This window comes from Mus caroli, unplaced genomic scaffold (genome assembly GCF_978045245.1).
Source record: "Mus caroli unplaced genomic scaffold, Mus_caroli_1 scaffold_5, whole genome shotgun sequence".
Lineage (NCBI taxonomy): Eukaryota > Metazoa > Chordata > Mammalia > Rodentia > Muridae > Mus > Mus caroli.
The window spans coordinates 155,075,066-155,095,962 of NW_028227260.1; the positions used below are offsets into that span (position 1 = coordinate 155,075,066).

General features: G+C 40.7%; 1 protein-coding gene across 6 annotated transcripts in view; it reads left to right on the plus strand.

Moving 5' to 3' along the window:
- F8 (coagulation factor VIII) overlaps window positions 1–20,897 on the plus strand; it is a 231,296-nt gene that overhangs the window by 109,249 nt on the left and 101,150 nt on the right. For all 6 annotated transcript variants that reach the window (XM_085838324.1, XM_085838320.1, XM_085838319.1 and 3 more), the window contains one exon: window positions 3,331–6,268. In XM_085838324.1, the coding sequence (XP_085694450.1) occupies window positions 3,331–6,268 (2,938 nt within the window). The remainder of the gene's footprint in view (window positions 1–3,330; window positions 6,269–20,897) is intronic.

Genomic DNA, 20,897 nt, shown 5'->3' on the forward strand with positions numbered 1-20,897 from the left:
CTTAGAGTCAAAAATAGAAGGGACTACTGTGACAATTGATGATGGTTAGCTGGAGCTTAGATATTAGCAGTGATTAAGAAGAGACCAGGATCATTAAGGTGACATCTTCTGGGAAGTGTTTTATGAGAGAACAAAGAAGCTGTGTTCTAGAGATAGCCAAGGTTGTACCTCCTGCTACAGCTGTACATGGTAATGGGAAAGAGTCACCCAGGTGGAACTGGTTTTGAAGGCACGATGGGGTCATGGAGAGCAGTTGAGGCTTGGCATGGTGAGAGGCCATGGAAGACCATGGGTAAAGTTGCAGCCTTAATTGCAGTTGATGGCCTAGGACTGAAGGTGTCATGCAAAGAATTTGAAACCTGGCACTATTAAGAGAACCTAGAAGACTATTGGTGAGGCCCAGGTGCAGCAGAATACCCCAGCATATTGAAGATGTTGGTACCATGGGATGACCACCAAAATTAGCAGCAGCAATCAACCAGACCCTGAAAGTGCTACAGAGGGCAGAGCTGGAGAAGTGACCCAAGCCTTTTGGAGGAGACTGGAAGGTCATGTGTGGATCCTAGACATTGGAACAAGAAACTGTAAAGTTGAAGATGCCTTAGAGACCCAGATATTTGAGATGCCAGAGCCATAGGATACCTGCTGAGGAAATTTGCTAACAGGTATTGGAACCATCCCAAGGGAAAGTATTGTGTTGCAGTCAACAAAGATGAAAGGAATTGGACATTAGACTTGGAGGTATAGGATTTGGAGTTTGCCCAGCTGGTTTTTGGTCTTGCTTTGGTCTAGTATTTCCACAGTATGGTATTTTCTAATGGTAGTGTATGTCCTATGATGTTGAAAGCATGTGACCTACCTTTTGATTTTGATTGTACAGAGGATTACAGTTAGTGATTGCATGAGTCTCAGAAGAGGATTTGAACTTTGTACTTTTAAACTTTGTTGGTATTTTGGTAGACTATAGGTACTTTTGAAGTTGGACAAAATGTATTTTTGCATTATGCTACGGCTAGGTATAGAGTCATGTGTTTGAAGAAGGTTATGCAGGCCTATAACTTTATTTTTTTTCACGCCCCTATTTTTAATGATGGTTCTTAAATGCTTTATCTTCCCTTTTAGCCCACCACCCACTAGAGGTAGTAACAGAGAAAGGATACAGGAGAAGTGGACTTGTTTAGAAAGGTTCTTTGGAGTAACTCCCATCTGTATTGTCTAGAAATCAGCAGTTCAGTTTATGGGTTAGCAGTGGCAGCTCAATCCACTCGCAAACACCAGCAGTCTAGTTCATTAGAGTCAGGATAGCAAACAGGAATCAGCAGCCATGGCACAACCTAGCAGAGACAGCCGGGCCTCAGCCGCTGCACAAGTAAGCAGGAGAAACTTGGAGGAACATCAGAAGTTCTCAGCTATACTTCTCGGAGGGAAGATCAGCGAAGATAACCGAACATCAGCAAGGTCAGCGAAGGCACAAGACCCACAAGAGTTGCACAGCTAGCTCTGTAAGCAAGACTAGCTCAGCCTCTGTCACTGTCTGGTGAGTCCTATTTATACCCTCCAAACATCAGCGTCCTCCACGTATCTTACCTCAACATGCATCTTGCCACTCTATATGTGCATCTGTCTCAGCTGACATCACTCTGGCAATCAGCCTGAGTCCATAGAAGCTACAAGAACCTGCAGCACACCACCCAAAATTTTTTGTCCATTTCTCTCTATGCCATTCCAACAAATGGAGTTCACCTATGCAATGTAAGATGGACCAATTACATGTGTGTTGTTAGCAAAGAATCCTTCATCATGTGTCCTTTTACGTGCTTGTTTTAGCAGAACATGTTTCCTCCTGTGTCTGCTTCAGTGAAACGTTCCTTCACGAGTCTGCCTGTGGCCACTTTAGGAAAACACTCCTTCATGTGTTTGCTCCAGCAAAACACCTTCTAACACAACTGACTTTCAAAAGAATCCTTAAGTTTCCACTTCAGGGGCCAGGAAGTAGAAGGTGGTGATGTTAATATGCTTGAACTAGGAGTGGCATTATTAGGAGGAATGGCCTTGGAATAGGCTTGGCCTTATGGGAGGAAGTGTGTCACTGTGGGGGTGGGCTTTGAGACCCTCCTCCTAGCTGCCTGGGAAACAGTCTTTTCCTGTTTGCCTTTTGATCAAGCTTTAGACCTCTCAGCTCGTCCAGCACCATGCCTGCCTGGACATGGCCATGCTTCCTGCTAAGGTGATAATGGACTAAACCTCTGAACCTGTAAGCTACCCCTAATTAAATGTTGTCCTTTTTAAGAGTTGCCTTGGACATAGTGTCTCTTCACAGCAATGGAAACCCTAAGACAGAATCCCTGTCTCAAAAACAAACAAAACAACAACAAAGAACAAAACAACCAAACAAAAATGAGATACTTTTGACCAGGGAGATAGATTAACTAGTAAAGTACTTGTCACATAGATCACCAGATGAAACCCATGGAAAAAGCCAGGCATAGTAGTGTATGTCAATAATCCTAGAGCTCCTACAGGAAGGTGGAAATCGAAGACAGGAGAATCTTCAGAAGTTGTAGACCATCTATCCTGGCATATGAAAAGGCAAACAGAAAGACCCTGTCTCAACCAAGGTAGGAGGCAAGGCATTGACATCCAATATTGTTCTCTGACCGAAAAACATACAGAATGGCATGCACACGAACTCACAACATACAGTGTAAGCATAATGTTATTATAGTCTGAATGTTCCTAACTAGACTTATGCTTAATTATCAGTTTGGTACTTTTCTCCACCGCAGGATTAAAACCTTATTCATGGTTTCTGTAACTGCTCAGACCTCCACTATTTTATTGGCAAAAGTTCTATACCCCTTCTTTGAGAATATCCACATTAGAAGTAAATATATACATGTTACATCATTGGACATTCTAAATATTTTTATTATGTTCATTACTTTGTCGTGAGTATGTATCCGTGTCAGCAAATATGCTATAGCACAAGTGTAGAGGTTAAAGGACAACTGCAAGACTCATTTCTTTCCTTCTAGTAAATGGATTCTAAGGATTGCATTGAGGTCATTAGGCAAATTGAGCTCTCTTCAGTGTCCCTCAATCTTCCTTTTTTGTGATCAGCAACATGCATAGCACAGTAGCAGCAATGTAATAATGACTTTTACCTAACATTGGTGAATATATGTTGAAGATTCAACAAAATAACCTATGACATGACAGGCTTGACTAACTTTTCTTCATTTGTCTAGAAGTAGGAGAGAACCTCCAATACAAAACTTATTTAGAACCTGGGTTATGAGTAACCAGAGTTTTGTTCTTTCTCATTTTCAGGTCTATGGGTCTTGGGTTGTCATAATTCAGACTTTCGGAAGAGAGGTATGACAGCATTGCTGAAAGTTTCTAGTTGTGACAAGAGCACTAGTGATTATTATGAAGAAATATATGAAGATATTCCAACACAGTTGGTGAATGAGAACAATGTCATTGATCCCAGAAGCTTCTTCCAGAATCCAAATCATCCTAATACAAGGAAAAAGAATTTCAAAGATACCACAATTCCAAAAAATGATATGGAGAAGATTGAGCCTCAGTTTGGAGAGATAGCAGAGATGCTTAAAGTACAGAGTGTCTCGGCTAGTGACATGTTAATGCTCTTGGGACAGAGTCATCCTACTCCACATGGCTTATTTTTATCAGATGGCCAAGAAGCCATCTATGAGGCTATTCATGATGATCATTCACCCAATGCAATAGACAGCAATGAAGGCCCATCTAAAGTGACCCAACTCAGGCCAGAATCCCATCACAGTGAGAAAATAGTATTTACTCCTCAGCCCGGCCTCCAGTTAAGATCCAATAAAAGTTTGGAGACAACTATAGAAGTAAAGTGGAAGAAACTTGGTTTGCAACTTTCTAGTTTGCCAAGTAATCTAATGACCACAACAATTCTGTCAGACAATTTGAAAGCAACTTTTGAAAAGACAGATTCTTCAGGATTTCCAGATATGCCAGTTCACTCTAGTACTAAATTAAGTACTACTGCATTTGGTAAGAAAGCATATTCCCTTGTGGGGTCTCATGTACCTTTAAGAGATAATATATTATCAATGGAGAATGATAGATTACTCAGAGAGAAGAGGTTTCATGGAATTGCTTTATTGGCCAAAGATAATACTTTATTCAAAGACAATGTCTCCTTAATGAAAACAAACAAAACATATAATCATTCAACAAATAATGAAAAACTACACACTGAGAGCCCAACATCAATTGAGAATAGTACAACAGACTTGCAAGATGCCATATTAAAGGTCAATAGTGAGATTCAAGAAGTAACAGCTTTGATTCATGATGGAACACTTTTAGACAAAAATTCTACGTATTTGAGACTAAACCATATGCTAAATAGAACTACCTCAACAAAAAATAAAGACATATTTCATAAAAAAGATGAAGATCCTGTTCCACAAGATGAAGAGAATACAATCATGCCATTTTCCAAGATGCTGTTCTTGTCAGAATCTGCAAAGTGGTTTAAAAGGACCAATGGAAATAATTCCTTGAACTCTGAGCAAGAACATAGTCCAAAGCAATTAGTATATTTAATGTTTAAAAAGTATGTAAAAAATCAAAGTTTCTTGTCAGAGAAAAATAAAGTCATAGTAGAACAGGATGGATTTACAAAGAACATAGGACTTAAAGACATGGCTTTTCCACATAATATGAGCATATTTCTTACCACTTTGTCTAAGGTACATGAAATTCGTAGGCACAATCAAGAAAAAAATATTCAGGAAGAGATAGAGAAGGAAGCACTAATTAAAGAGAAAATAGTTTTGCCCCAGGTGCACGAAGCAACTGGCTCTAAGAATTTCTTGAAAGACATATTGTTACTAGGCACTAGACAAAATATAAGTTTATATGAAGTACATGTACCAATACTTCAAAACATCACATCAATAAACAATTCAACAAATACAGTACAGATTCACATGGAGCATTTCTTTAAAAGAAGGAAGGACAAGGAAACAAATTCAGAAGGCTTGGTAAATAAAACCAGAGAAATGGTAAAAAACTATCCAAGCCAGAAGAATATTACTACTCAACGTAGTAAACGGGCTTTGGGACAATTCAGACTGTCAACTCAATGGCTTAAAACCATAAACTGTTCAACACAGTGTATCATTAAACAGATAGACTACAGCAAGGAAATGAAAATGTTCATTATTAAATCTCCCTTCTCAGATTCTTCTGTGATTAAAAGCACCACTCAGACAAATAGTTCTGACTCACACATTGTAAAAACATCAGCATTTCCACCAATAGATCTCAAAAGGATTCCATTCCAAAACAAATTTTCTCATGTTCAAGCATCCTACATTTATGACTTTAAGACAAAAAGCTCAAGAATTCAAGAAAGCAATCATTTCTTAAAAGAAACCAAAATAAATAACCCTTCTTTAGCCATTCTACCATGGAAGATGTTCATAGATCAAGGAAAATTTACCTCCCCAGGGAAAATTAACACAAACTCAGTCACATATAAGAAACATGAGAACATTATTTTCTCGAAACCAATTTTGCCTGAAGAATCTGGCAAAATTGAATTGCTTCCTCAAGTTTCCATTCAAGAGGAAGAAATTTTACCTATAGAAACTAGCCATGAAACTCCTGGACACTTGAATCTCATGAAAGAGGTCTTTCTTCAGAAAATACAGGGGCCTACTAAATGGAATAAAGCAAAGAGGCATGGAGAAAGTATAAAAGGTAAAACAGAGAGCTCTAAAAAGACTCGCTCAAAACTGCTAAATCATCATGCTTGGGATTATCATTATGCTGCACAGGTACCAAAAGATATGTGGAAATCCAAAGAGAAGTCACCAGAAATTATATCCATTAAGCAAGAGGACACCATTTTGTCTCTGAGGCCTCATGGAAACAATCATTCAATAGGGGCAAATGAGAAACAAAATTGGCCCCAAAGAGAAACCACTTGGGTAAAGCAAGGCCAGACTCAAAGGACATGCTCTCAAATCCCACCAGTGTTGAAACGACATCAAAGGGAACTTAGTGCTTTTCAATCAGAACAAGAAGCAACTGACTATGATGATGCCATCACCATTGAAACAAATGAGGATTTTGACATTTACAGTGAGGACATAAATCCAGGTCCCCGCAGTTTTCAACAGAAAACAAGGCACTATTTTATTGCAGCTGTGGAACGACTCTGGGACTATGGGATGAGTACATCTAATGTTCTACGAAATAGGTTTGTATTATTAGTTATTATCCTTTCTTATTAAATGTATTCCCTTTACAACCCAATATCAGCCTTTCCTATGCTCCCAGTACCTCTTCACAAAACTTGTACCCCCATGTCCTCCTCCCCTCTCTTTTGAGAAGGTGAAGCTCTCCTCTGGGTGTCAACCCCCCATCTGCCCCAACCCCCATTTTCCCCACCCTACCCCACCCCCCACTTTCACACATCAGGTCACTGTGGGACTAGGCATATCCTCTCCTACTAAGGCCAGACAAAGCTGTCCATTTAGGCACACAGGAAACACAGGCAGGTGGGCAGGCTGGCAGGCAACAGACTCAGGAACAGGCCCTGCCCCAGCAGTCTGGGGGACCCACATGAAGACCAAACTTCTCATCAGCTACATATGTGCAGAAAGCCTAGGTTCAGCCTGTGGTCACTCACTGGTTAGTGATTCAGTCTCTGGAAGCTCCCAAAGGTCCAGGTGAGTTGACTGTATCAGTCTTCCTGTGGAGTCCTTGTTCTTTTCAGGTCCCTCAGTCTTTCTCCTAAATCCATAAGACTCCTTGAGCTCCATCTAATATTTGGGTGTGAGTCTTTGCATCTGTTTGCATTGACTGTTGGGTGGAGCCTCTCAGAGGACAGTTAAGCTTTGTTCCTGTCTGCAAGCCTAATGGAATATCAATAGTGTCAGAGATTGGTTTTTGCCCATGTATGTGTTTCAATTTGGGCCACTCATTGGTTGGCCATTCCCTAAGTGTCTACTCTTTGTCCCTTCACATCTTTTAGGCAGGACACATTTTGGGTTGAAGGTTTTGTGGGTGGGCTGCTGCCTTTATCCTTCTACTGGGAGTCCCACCTGGCTATAGGAAATGACCACTTAAGGATTCATATCCTCTGCTGCTAGGACTCTCAGCTAGTCACCCCCTTAGATTCTCTGAGGTCTCTCCCCATCCTAGGTCTCTGACACATCCTAGAAGTTGCCCACTCTCACCAATCTCCCTTCTCTTTCCCCTGCTCTCCCTACATATGATCTCTTTATATCCATCTCCAATATCTATTTTATTTCCCCTTCTAAGAAAGAATCAAACAGTATCTTATATCTTGGGTATCCTAAGTTTTGGGCTAATATCCACTTATCAGTGAGTACATATTGTGTGAGTTCCTTTGTGATTGTGTTACCTCACTCAGGATGATGCCCTCCAGGTCCATCCATTTGGCTATGAATTTCATAAATTCATTCTTTTTAATAGCTAAGTAGTACTCCATTGTGTAAACGTACCACATTTTCTGTATCCATTCCTCTGTTGAGGGGCATCTGGGTTCTTTCCAGCTTCTGGCTATTACAAATAAAGTTGCTATGAACATATTTGAGCAAGTATCCTTGTGGGATGGTAGAACATCTTTTGGGTATATGCCCAGGAGTGGTATATTTGGGTCTTAAGATAGAACTATTTCTATTCTTCTGAGAACCACCAAATTGATTTCAGAGATTGTACAAATTTGCTCTCCCACCAGCAATGGAGGACTGTTCCTCCTTCTCCACATCCTTGCCAGCATGTGCTATCACTTGAGTTTCTGATTTTAGCCATTCTGATTACTTTTGGTTGAAAGTCTGTTTCCTTACAGATTATAATGGCTACTCCAGCTTGTTTCCTGGGTCCATTTGCTTGGAAAACCTTTTTCCAGCCCTGTATACTGAGATAATGACTATCTTTGTTGCTGAGATGTGTTTCTTGTATACAGCAGAATGATGGATTCTGTTTACGAATCCATTCTGTTAGCCTTTGTCTTTTTGCTGGGAAATTGAGTTCATTGATGTTGAGAAGTATTAATGAGCAATGATTGTTATTTCCTGTTATTTTGTTTTTTTGGTTTTTTTTTGATTTTTAATATTTTTATTACATATTTTCCTCAATTACATTTCCAATGCTATCCCAAAAGTCCCCCATAGCACCCCCCACTTCCCTACGCACCCATTCCCATTCTTTTGGCCCTGGCATTCCCCTATATTGGGGCATATAAAGTTTGCAAGTCCAATGGGCCTCTCTTTCTATTGATGGCCGACTAGGCCATCTTTCGATACATATGCAGCTAGAGACAAGAGCTCCGGGGTTCTGGTTAGTACATCATGTTGTTCCAACAATAGGGTTTCAGATCCCTTTAGCTCCTTGGGTACTTTCTCTAGCTTCTCCATTTGGAGCCCTGTGATACATCCAATAGCTGACTGTGAACATCCACTCCTGTGTTTGCTAGGCCCCGGCATCGTCTCACAAGAGACAGCTATATTTGGGTCCTTTCAGCAAAATCTTGCTAGTGTATGCAATGGTGTCAGCGTTTAGAAGTTGATTATGGGATGGATCCCTGGATATGGCAGTCTCTAAATGGTCCATCCTTTCATCACAGCTACGAACTTTGTCTCTGTAACTCCTTCCCTGGGTGTTTTGTTCCCAATTCTAAGAAGGTGCACAGTGTCCACACTTTGGTCTTCATTCTTCTTGAGTTTCAAGCGTTTAGCAAATTGTATCTTAAATCTTGGTTATCCTAAGTTTTGGGCTAATATCCACTTATCAGTGAATACATATTGTGTGAGTTCTTTTGTGATTGTGTTACTTCACTCAAGATGATGCCCTCCAGGTCCATCCATTTGGCTAGGAATTTCATAAATTCATTCTTTTTAATAGCTGAGTAGTACTCCATTGTGTAAATGTACCATAATTTCTGTATCCATTCCTCTGTTGAGGGACATCTGGGTTCTTTCCAGCTTCTGGCTATTATAAATAGGGCTGCTATGAACATAGTGGAGCATGTGTCCTTTTTACCGGTTGGGACATCTTCTGGATATATGCCCAGGAGAGGTATTGCTGGATCCTCCGGTAGTACTATGTCCAATTTTCTGAGGAACCGCCAGACTGATTTCCAGAGTGGTTGTACAAGCTTGCAATCCCACCAACAATGGAGGAGTGTTCCTCTTTCTCCACATCCTCGCCAGCAACTGCTGTCACCTGAATTTTTGATCTTAGCCATTCTGACTGGTGTGAGGTGGAATCGCAGGGTTGTTTTGATTTGCATTTCCCTGATGATTAAGGATGTTGAACATTTTTTCAGGTGCTTCTCTGCCATTCGGTATTCCTCAGGTGAGAATTCTTTGTTCAGTTCTGAGCCCCATTTTTTAATGTGGTTATTTGACTTTCTGGAGTCCACCTTCTTGAGTTCTTTATATATATTGGATATTAGTCCCTTATCTGATTTAGGATAGGTGAAGATCCTTTCCCAATCTGTTGGTGGTTTTTTTGTCTTATTGATGGTGTCTTTAGCCTTGCAGAAGCTTTGCAGTTTCATGAGGTCCCACTTGTCAATTCTCGATCTTACAGCACAAGCCATTACTGTTCTATTCAGGAATTTTTCCCCTGTGCCCATATCTTCAAGGCTTTTCCCCACTTTCTCCTCTATAAGTTTCAGTGTCTCTGGTTTTATGTGAAGTTCCTTGATCCACTTAGACTTGACCTTAGTACAAGGAGATAGGAATGGATCGATTCGCATTCTTCTACATGTTAACAACCAGTTGTGCCAGCACCATTTGTTGAAAATGCTGTCTTTCTTCCACTGGATGGTTTTAGCTCCCTTGTCGAAGATCAAGTGACCGTAGGTGTGTGGGTTCATTTCTGGGTCTTCAATTCTATTCCATTGGTCTATTTGTCTGTCACTATACCAGTACCATGCAGTTTTTATCACAATTGCTCTGTAGTAAAGCTTTAGGTCCGGCATGGTGATTCCACCAGAGGTTCTTTTATCCTTGAGAAGAGTTTTTGCTATCCTAGGTTTTTTGTTATTCCAGATGAATTTGCAGATTGCACTTTCTAATTCGTTGAAGAATTGAGTTGGAATTTTGATGGGGATTGCATTGAATCTGTAGATTGCTTTTGGCAAGATAGCCATTTTTACAATGTTGATCCTGCCAATCCATGAGCATGGGAGATCTTTCCATCTTCTGAGATCTTCTATAATTTCTTTCTTCAGAGACTTGAAGTTTTTATCATACAGATCTTTCACTTCCTTAGTTAGAGTCACGCCAAGATATTTTATATTATTTGTGACTATTGAGAAGGGTGTTGTTTCCCTAATTTCTTTCTCACCCTGTTTATTCTTTGTGTAGAGAAAGGCCATTGATTTGTTTGAGTTAATTTTATATCCAGCTACTTCACTGAAGCTGTTTATCAGGCTTAGGAGTTCTCTGGTGGAATTTTTAGGGTCACTTATATATACTATCATATCATCTGCAAAAAGAGATATTTTGACTTCATCTTTTCCAATTTGTATCCCTTTGATCTCCTTTTGTTGTTGAATTGCTCTGGCTAGGACTTCAAGTACAATGTTGAATAGGTATGGAGAAAGTGGACAGCCTTGTCTAGTCCCTGATTTTAGAGGGATTGCTTCAAGCTTCTCACCATTTACTTTGATGTTGGCTACTGGTTTGCTGTAGATTGCTTTTATCATGTTTAGGTATGGGCCTTGAATTCCTGATCTTTCCAAGACTTTTATCATGAATGGGTGTTGGATCTTGTCAAATGCTTTTTCCGCATCTAACGAGATGACCATTTGGTTTTTGTCTTTGAGTTTGTTTATATACTGGATTACGTTGATGGATTTCCGTATATTGAACCATCCCTGCATCCCTGGGATGAAACCTACTTGGTCAGGATGGATGATTGTTTTGATGTGTTCTTGGATTAGGTTAGCAAGAACTTTATTGAGGATTTTTGCATCAATATTCATAAGGGATATTGGTCTGAAGTTTTCTATCTTTGTTGGGTCTTTTTGTGGTTTAGGTATCAGAGTAATTGTGGCTTCATAGAATGAGTTGGGTAGAGTACCTTCTGTTTCTATTTTGTGGAATAGTTTGTGAAGAACTGGGATTAGATCTTCTTTGAAGGTCTGATAGAACTCTGCACTAAACCCATCTGATCCTGGGCATTTTTAGTTGGGAGACTATTAATGACTGCTTCTATTTCTTTGGGGGATATAGGGCTGTTTAGATCATTAACCTGATCTTGATTCAACTTTGGTACCTGGTATCTGTCTAGGAACTTCTCCATTTCATCCAGGTTCTCCAGTTTTGTTGAGTATAGCCTTTGGTAGAAGGATCTGATGGTGTTTTGGATGTCTTCAGGATCAGTTGTTATGTCTCCTTTTTCATTTCTGATTTTGTTAATTAGGATGCTTTCCCTGTGCCCTCTAGTGAGTCTGGCTAAGGGTTTATCTATCTTGTTGATTTTCTCAAAGAACCAGCTCCTTGATTGGTTGATTCTTTGAATAGTTTTTCTTGTTTCCACTTTGTTGATTTCACCCCTGAGTTTGATTATTTCCTGCCGTCTACTCCTCTTGGGTGAATTTGCTTCCTTTTGTTCTAGTGCTTTTAGGTGTGTTGTCAAGCTGCTAATGTGTGCTCTCTCTAGTTTCCTTTTGGAGGCATTCAGAGCTATGAGTTTTCCTCTTAGAAATGCTTTCATTGCGTCCCATAAGTTTGGGTATGTTGTGGCTTCATTTTCATTGAACTCTAAAAAGTCCTTAATTTCTTTCTTTATTCCTTCCTTGACCAAGGTATCATTGAGAAGAGTGTTGTTCAGTTTCCACGTGAAGGTTGGCTTTCTATTATTTATTTTGTTATTGAAGATCAGCTTTAGTCCATGGCGATCTGATAGGATGCATGGGACAATTTCAATATTTTTGTATCTGTTGAGGCCTGTTTTGTGACCAATTATGTGGTCAATTTTGGAGAAGGTGCCATGAGGTGCTGAGAAGAAGGTATATCCTTTTGTTTTAGGATAGAATGTTCTGTAGATATCTGCCAGATCCATTTGATTCATAATTTCTCTTAGTTTCTCTGTGTCCCTGTTTAGTTTCTGTTTCCATGATCTGTCCATTGGTGAAAGTGGTGTGTTGAAGTCTCCCGCTATTATTGTATGAGGTGCAATGTGTGCTTTGAGATTTACTAAAGTTTCTTTAATGAATGTGGCTGCCTTTGTATTTGGAGCATAGATATTCAGGATTGATAGTTCCTCTTGGAGGATTTTACCTTTGATGAGTATGAAGTGTCCCTCCCTGTCTTTTTTAATGACTTTGGGTTGGAAGTCAATCTTATCAGATATTAGAATGGCTACTCCAGCTTGTTTCTTCATGCCATTTGCTTGGAAAATTGTTTTCCAGCCTTTCATTCTGAGGTAGTGTCTATCTTTTTCTCTGAGATGAGTTTCCTGTAAGCAGCAAAATGTTGGGTCTTGTTTGTGTAGCCAGTTTGTTAGTCTATGTCTTTTTATCGGGGAGTTGAGTCCATTGATATTAAGAGATATTAAGGAAAAGTAATTGTTGTTTCCTGTTATTTTTGTTGTTAAAGTTGGCATTCTGTTCTTGTGGCTGTCTTCTTTTAGTTTTGTTGAGGGATTACCTTCTTGTTGTTTCTAGGGCGTGGTTCCTGTCCTTGTATTGGTTTTTTTTCTGTTATTATCCTTTGAAGGGCTGGATTCGTGGAGAGATAATGTGTGAATTTGGTTTTGTCGTGGAATACTTTGGTTTCTCCATCTATGTTAATTGAGAGTTTGGCTGGGTATAGTAGCCTGGGCTGGAGTTTGTGTTCTTTTAGTGTCTGTATAACATCCATCCAGGATCTTCTGGCTTTCATAGTCTCTGGTGAGAAATCTGGTGTAATTCTGATAGGCTTGCCTTTATATGTTACTTGGCCTTTTTCTCTTACTGCTTTTAGTATTCTATCTTTATTTGGAGCATTTGTTGTTCTGATTATTATGTGTCGTGAGGTGTTTCTTTTCTGGTCCAGTCTATTTGGAGTTCTGTAGGCTTCTTGTATGTTCATGGGCATCTCTTTCTTTAGATTTGGGAAGTTTTCTTCTATAATTTTGTTGAAGATGTTTGCTGGTCCTTTGAGTTGAAAATCTTCATTCTCATCCACTCCTATTATCCGTAGGTTTGGTCTTCTCATTGTGTCCTGTATTTCTTGGATGTTTTGAGTTAGGATCTTTTTGCATTTTACATTTTCCTTGATTGTTGTGCCGATGTTCTCTATGGAATCTTCTGCACCTGAGATTCTCTCTTCCATCTCTTGTATTCTGTTGCTGATGCTGGTATCTATGGTTCCAGATTTCTTTCCTAGGGTTTCTATCTCCAGTGTTGCCTCATTTTGGGTTTTCTTTATTGTGTCTACTTCCCTTTTTAGGTCTAGTATGGTTTTGTTCATTTCCATCATCTGTTTGGATGTGTTTTCCTGTTTTTCTTTAAGGACTTCTACCTGTTTGATTGTGTTATTCTGTTTTTCTTTAAGGACTTCTACCTGTTTGATTGTGTTATCCTGTTTTTCTTTAAGGACTTGTAACTCTTTAGCCATGTTCTCCTGTAATTCTTTAAGTGAGTTATTAAAGTCCTTCTTGATGTCCTCTACCATCATCATGAGATATGCTTTTAGATCCGTGTCTAGATTTTCCGGTGTGTTGGGGTGCCCTGGAATGGGCGAAGTGGGGGTGCTGGGTTCTGATGATGGTGAGTTGTCTTGGTTTCTGTTAGTAAGATTATTACGTTTACCTTTCGCCATCTGGTAATCTCTGGGGTTAGTTGTTATCGTTGTCACTGTTTAAAGATTGGAGCTGAAGCTGTGTTCCACTCACCAGCAGTCTCAAAATCCTGTGGCGGGGTTCGTGGGTAGCTGGCGGTACCCCGGTGCTGGTCCAGCCGGAAGAGGCCTGTGGTCCTACTCAGGCCGGTTTTCTGCTTCCCTAACTAATGCAGTCTCAGGTCCCGCGCGCAATTGGATTGGAGCAGAAGCTGTGTTCCACTCACCAGAAGTCTTAAGATCCTGTGGCGGGTGTTGTGGGTAGGTGGCGAGTATCAGCCGACCCTGCGCCCTAGCTGCCCCGGTGCTTTTCTGACCGGAAGAGGCTTGTGGCCCTACGTAGGCCGGATTTCTCTCTCCCCAACCAGAGCAGTCTCAGGTCCCGCGTGATTGGACGGGAGCAGAAGCTGTGTTCCACTCACCAGCAGTCTCAAAATCCTGTGGCGGGGGTCGTGGGTAGCTGGTGGGTGTCAGGCGACCCTGCGCTCAAGCTACCCCTGTGCTGATCCGGCCGGATGAGGCCTGTGGCCCTACTCAGGCCGGTTTCTGCTTCCCTAACTAATGCAGTCTCAGGTCCCGCACGCAATTGGATTGGAGCAGAAGCTGTGTTCCACTCACCAGATGTCTTAAGATCCTGTGGCGGGTGTTGTGGGTAGCTGGCGAGTGTCAGCAGACCCTGCGCCCTAGCTGCCCTGGTGCTTTTCTGACCGGAAGAGGCTTGTGGCCCTATGTAGGCCGGATTTCTCTCTCCCCAACCAGAGCAGTCTCAGGTCCCGCGTGATTGGACTGGAGCAGAAGCTGTGTTCCACTCACCAGCAGTCCCAAAATCCTGTGGCGGGGGTCGTGGGTAGCTGGCGGGTGTCAGGCAACCCTGCGCTCTAGCTACCCCGGCGCTGATCCGGCCGGATGAGGCCTGTGGCCCTACTCAGGCTGGTTTCTGCTTCCCTAACTAATGCAGTCTCAGGTCCCGCGCGCAATTGGATTGGAGCAGAAGCTGTGTTCCACTTACCAGAAGTCTTAAGATCTTGTGGCGGGTGTTGTGGGTAGCTGGCGAGTGTCAGCTGACCCTGCGCCCTAGCTGCCCCGGTGCTTTTCTCTCCTCTTATTTTGATGGTGGTTGAGTGTGTGTGTGTGTGTGTGTGTGTGTGTTTCTCTTCTATTGGCCTTATGGTGTGAAATTATGTGGGTTAAAATGGTGACCTGCATCCGGCCCAGGGCTTGGACACTGGGTGAAGCAGGACACAGGAAGTTTGACTGCATGTACCCCATGCCACCGCTGGGGAGGTGTTTGGCTGCAAGAAGTCACCCTCTCAAGGGGTGGGGATGCACAGTCTGAGGTCCCAGAGAGGCCTCCTTCGAGAGATTAGATAGCCAGCTCTTTATAGGAAGACCAGCTCCATTGTTCCCTTAGTGGGTCCCAATGAGAAGAGGCAATCCATGATTTTAAGGTGTTTATTGTAATGGCAGAGAGTTGTGATGAATGAAACCATATTCCCCTTTCTCAGGGCAGGGGTAAAAAACCTTTTGCAGGAGGAGGAGAGTCTGAGAAGAAGAGCTTAATTGCATAAGCCCTTCAGGTCTTTAGGTACCTCATTAACATGGAGATCTGTCTTGATCTGTGGTTGTGTCCTCTACCTGTGGAGGGGGTTGGGGTGTTGCCCTATGTGCTGATGACCACAGACCTATGGAGTGGAGAGCTGTGGCCTTGTATCAGGAGGTTGGTGTCTAGGAGCAAGTGGCAAACACCTGTTCTCCCTTGCAGGATAATCTCCTGCTGGGTCACCAGGCTTAAACCTAGCTCAACTAGAAAACAGGCTGCCTTTCGTGGTCCCACAAAATTATGTGTTTTCTTGATTATCGTTAGCCTCATTGGATTGGAGTTTTCCTTGTAATAACCTCTGTAGGGCTAGGTTAGTAGAGAGGAATTGTTTGAACTTAGTTTTTCATGGAATATCTTGTTTACACCATCTATGGTGACTGAAATTTTTATTGGGTATAGTAGTCTGGGCTAACATCTGTAGACTCTTAGGGTCTGCAAGACCTCTGCCAGGCCCTTCTAGCATTTAGAGTCTTAGGTGAGAAATTGGGTGTAATTCTCATAGGTCTGTCTTTAAATGTTACTTGGCCTTTTCCCCTTCCTGCTTTTAAAATTCCTTCTTTGTTCTGTATATTTAGTGTTTTGATTATTACATGTCAGGAAGATTTTCTTTTCTGTTCTAATCTATTTGGTATTCTGTAAGCTTGTTGTATGCATCTGTCTCTAGGTTAGGGAAATTTTCTTCTATGATTTTGTTGAAGATGTTTTCTCAGCCTTTGAGCTGAATATCATCTTCTTTTATTCCAATTATTCTTCTTTTTCTTACATTTTTTTATTATTTGAATACATTTTATACATCAAACATATTAATAATATTGAGTATTTTGAGAATAAAATAATACATAAAATGGTTCAACTTTTATATTCATATCCATTCATACCCTAAAAATATCATTAATGAATATTTAATACTATCTATAACTGAGGATCCTACATCTAATGTTGAATACTAAATTGTTTCAAAACATACAAAATATTCTTTAGGAGTTAAGCATAATAAAGGAGCATAAAATATTAAAAAATAAATCATTAAGAAATATAGTCAATCAAGAAGAATGAAGACCAAAGTGTGGACACTGTGCCCCTTCTTAGAATTGGGAACAAAACACCCAGGGAAGGAGTTACAGAGACAAAGTTCGTAGCTGTGCTGAAAGGATGGACCATTTAGAGACTGCCGTATCCAGGGATCCTTCCCATAAGCAGCTTCTAGCAAGATTTTGCTGAAAGGACCCAAATATAGCTGTCTCTTGTGAGACGATGCCGGGGCCTAGCAAACACAGGAGTGGATGTTCACAGTCAGCTATTGGATGTATCACAGGGCTCCCAATGGAGAAGCTAGAGAAAGTACCCAAGGAGCTAAAGGGATCTGAAACCCTATTGTTGGAACAACATGATGTACTAACCAGAACCCCGGAGCTCTTGTCTCTAGCTGCATATGTATCGAAAGATGGCCTAGTCGGCCATCATTGGAAAGAGAGGCCCATTGGACTTGCAAACTTTATATGCCCCAATATAGGGGAATGCCAGGGCCAAAAGAATGGGAATGGGTGGGTAGGGAAGTGGGGGGCGCTATGGGGGACTTTTGGGATAGCATTGGAAATGTAACTGAGGAAAATATGTAATAAAAATATTAAAAATTAAAAAAAAAGAAATATAGTCAAAAGCCCTTATATGATACCACCTGACATAGTGAGAGAGAATTTAAAACACATTGTATATCTGTGTACCTTGTCTAACAATCAGTTCACATAGAAAAGATTATCAGTGTTTCTAGGAGAGGAATTATTTTGTCAGTAAGTATATTTTAAAAATTTCAAAATAGCAAAAACAATGTTAAACATTAAGAAAATGCTAATTTCAAGCACAGTGAGAAAAATTATCAATATTTTCCTGATGTTTGTAGAACATGATTTTAATATTTTCAACTGTTACTATTCAACAAACAGGATAATTATTTTAAGTTATATTTCATTGTTATGTCTCCCTTTTCATTTCTGATTTTATTAATTTGAATATTGTCTCAGTGCCCTCTGGTTAGTCTGGCTAAGGGTTTATCTATCTTGTTGATTTTCTCAAAGAACCCGCTTCTAGTTTTGTTGATTCTTTGTATAGTTCTTTTTGTTTCTATTTGGTTGATTTCAGCCCTGAGTTTGATTATTTCCTGCCATCTACTCCTCTTGTGTGTATTTGCTTCTTTTTGTTATAGAGCTGGCAGGTGTGCTGTCAAGCTGTTAGTGTAAGCTCTCTTCAGTTTCTTTTTGGAGGCACTTAGAACTATGACTTTCCCTCTTACCACTGATTTCAATATGTCCGATAAGTTTTGATATGATGTGTCCTCATTTTCATTAAATTCTAAAAAGCCTTTAATTTCCTTATTTCTTCCTTGATCAAGTTATCATTGAGTACAGTGTTGTTCCGCTTCCATGTGTATATGCACTTTCTATTGTTTTGTTGTTGATGAAGACCAGCCTTAATCTGTGGTGATCTGATAGGATGCAAGGGATTATTTCAATCTACTTATATTAGTTGAGGATGGTTTTTGTGACTGATCATATGGTCAGTTTTAGAGAAGGTACCATGAAGTGCTGAGAAGAAGTTATATTCTTATGCTTTAGGATGAAATGTTCTATAAGTATCTGTTAGATCCATTTGGTTCATAACTTGTGTTAGTTTCACTGTTTAATTTCTTTATTTAGTTTCTGTTTCCATGATCTGTCCATTCCTGAGATCTGTCCATGATCTCCATTGCTGAGAATGGGCTATTGTCTCCATTATTGTGTGGGGTGCAATGTGTGCTTTGAGCTTTAGTAAAGTTTCTTTTATGAATGTGAGTGGCCCTGCATTTGGAGCATAGATGTTCAGAATTGAGAGTTCTTCTTGGTAGATTTTTCCTTTGGTGAGTATGAAGTGTCCTTCCTTATCTTTTTTGATAACTTTTGGTTGAAAGTTGATATTATTCGATATTAGAATGGCTAATCCAGCTTGTTTCTTTGGACCATTTGCTTGGAAAATTGTTTTCCAGCCCTTTACTCTGAGGAACTGTCTGCCTTTGTCACTGAGTTGTGTTTCCTATATGCAGCAATATGCTGGGTCCTGTTTACATATCCAGTTTGTTAGTCTATGTCTTTTTATTGGGGAATTGAGTCCATTGATTGTTGCTTCCTGTTATTTTTGTTGTTAGAGGTGGAATTATGTTTGTGTGGCTATCTTCTTTTGAGTTTTACTTTCTTGCTTTTTCTAAGGTGTAGTTTCCCTCCTTGTGTTGGCCTTTTCCATCTAGTGTCCTTTGTAGGGCTGGATTTATGGAAAGATACTGTGTAAATTTGGTTTTGTCATGGTATATCTTGTTTTCTCGGTCTATAGTAATTGAGAGTTTTGCTGAGTATAGTAGCCTGGGCGGTCATTTTGTGTTCTCTTGGGGTCTGTATGACATCTGCTCAGGATATTCTAGCTTTCATAGTCTCTGGTGAGAAGTCTGATGTAATTTTGATACATATGCCTTTATATGTTACATGACCTTTTTCCCTTACAGCTTTTAGTATTCTTTGTTTATTGCATTGAGTGTTTTAACTGTTATGTGATGGGAGGAATTTCTTTTCTGGTCCAGTCTATTTGGAGTTCTGTAGGCTTCTTATATGTTCATGGGTATCTATTTCTTTAGGTTAGGGAAGTTTTCTTCTATACTTTTTTTGAAGATATTTATTGTCTCTTTAAGTTGGGAATCTTCACTCTTTTCTACCTCTTTATACCTATTATCCTTAGGTTTGGTCTTCTCATTGTGTCCTGGATTTCCTGGATGTTTTGGGTTAGGAACTTTTTGCATTTTGCACTTTCTTTGACTGTTGTGTCAGTGTTTTCTATGGTATCTTCTGCACCTGAGATTCTCTCTTCTATCTCTTGTATTCTGTTTGATCTCTTTCCTAGGTTTTCTAACTCCAGGGTTGTCTCCTTTTGTGATTTCTTTATTGTTTCTATTCCCAATTTTAAATCTTAGATGATTTTGTTCATTTCCTTCACCTCTTTTATTATGTTTTTCTGTAATTTTTTAAGGGATTTTTTGTTTCCTCTTTAAGGGCTTCTAGCTGTTTACTTGTGTTCACCTGTATTTATTTATTTATTTATTTATTTCCTTTCTCTTTCTTTCTTTCTTTCTTCCTTTCTTCCTTTCTTTCTTTCTTTCTTTCTTTCTTTCTTTCTTTCTTTCTTTCTCTTTCTTTCTTTCTTTCTTCCTTCCTTCCTTTCTCTCTCTCTCTCTCTCTCTCTCTCTCTCTCTCTCTCTCTCTCTCTCTCTCTCTCTCTCTCTCTCTTTCTTTCTTTCTTTCTTTCTTTTTGAGACAGGGTTTCTCTGTATAGCCCTGGCTGTCCTGAAACTCACTCTGTAGACCAGGCTGACCTCAAACTCCGAAATCTGCCTACCTCTGCCTCCCAAATTCTGGGATTAAAGGTGTGTGCCACCACTGCCCAGCTCTCCTGTATTTCTTTAAGGGAGTTGTTTATGTCCTTAAAGTCCTCTATCAGAGAATCACTAGAAGTGAATTGAGATCTAAATCTTGCTTTTCCAGTGTGATGGTATTTCCCAGACTTGCTATGGTGGGAGAATTGGGTTCTGATGATGCAAAGTAACCTTGGTTTCTGTTGCTTGTTCTTACACTTGCCTCCCACCATCTGATTATCTCTAGTGCTATCTGCCCTTGATATATCTGACTAGAGCCTGTCCTTCCTGTGATCCTGGTTGTGTCAGAACTCCTCAGAGTTCAGCTGTCTCTGTGATCCTCTGATTCTGGGATCCTGAGATCCTGGGTGTGTCAGAGCTCCTAGGAGTCAAGCTGCCTCTGGGACCCTGAGATCCTGGTGTGACCAAGCTCCTGGGATCCTGGGATCCTGGGATCCTCTGATCCTGTGGTCCTGGGCATGTTAAAGCACCTGGGAGTGGAGCTTCTTCTGGGTGTTTTGAGACTGGCTGCAGAGTTAGCGCCCAAGGGTCTGCTCAGGGCACCTCTGATCCTATGATCCTGGGAATGTTAGAGTGCCTGGAAGTTGAGCTTTTTCTTAGTGTTGTGGGAGTGGCTCTGATCCTATGATTCTGGGAGTTTTGGAGCGCCTGGGATTGTATCTTCCTCTGGGTGTTGTGGGACTGGCTGCAGCGTTTGCACCCAAGTTCTGCTCAGGGCACCAGCCTAGACCAGAAGGAACCCATGCCACTGATCTGGCAGAGTTCCTGGTTGCCTGTGTCCTGCTGATCCCAGTTACTCCCAGTGTTGGGGCAAATGTTGTGTCCTCCTCACCTCTGATCCTATGATACTGGGCATGTTAGAGCGCTTGGGAATGGATCTTCCGCTGGGGGTTATGGGACTGGCTCTGATCCTATGATCCTGGGTGTGTTAGAGCATCTGGGAGTGGATCTTCCTCTGGGTGTTGTGCGATTG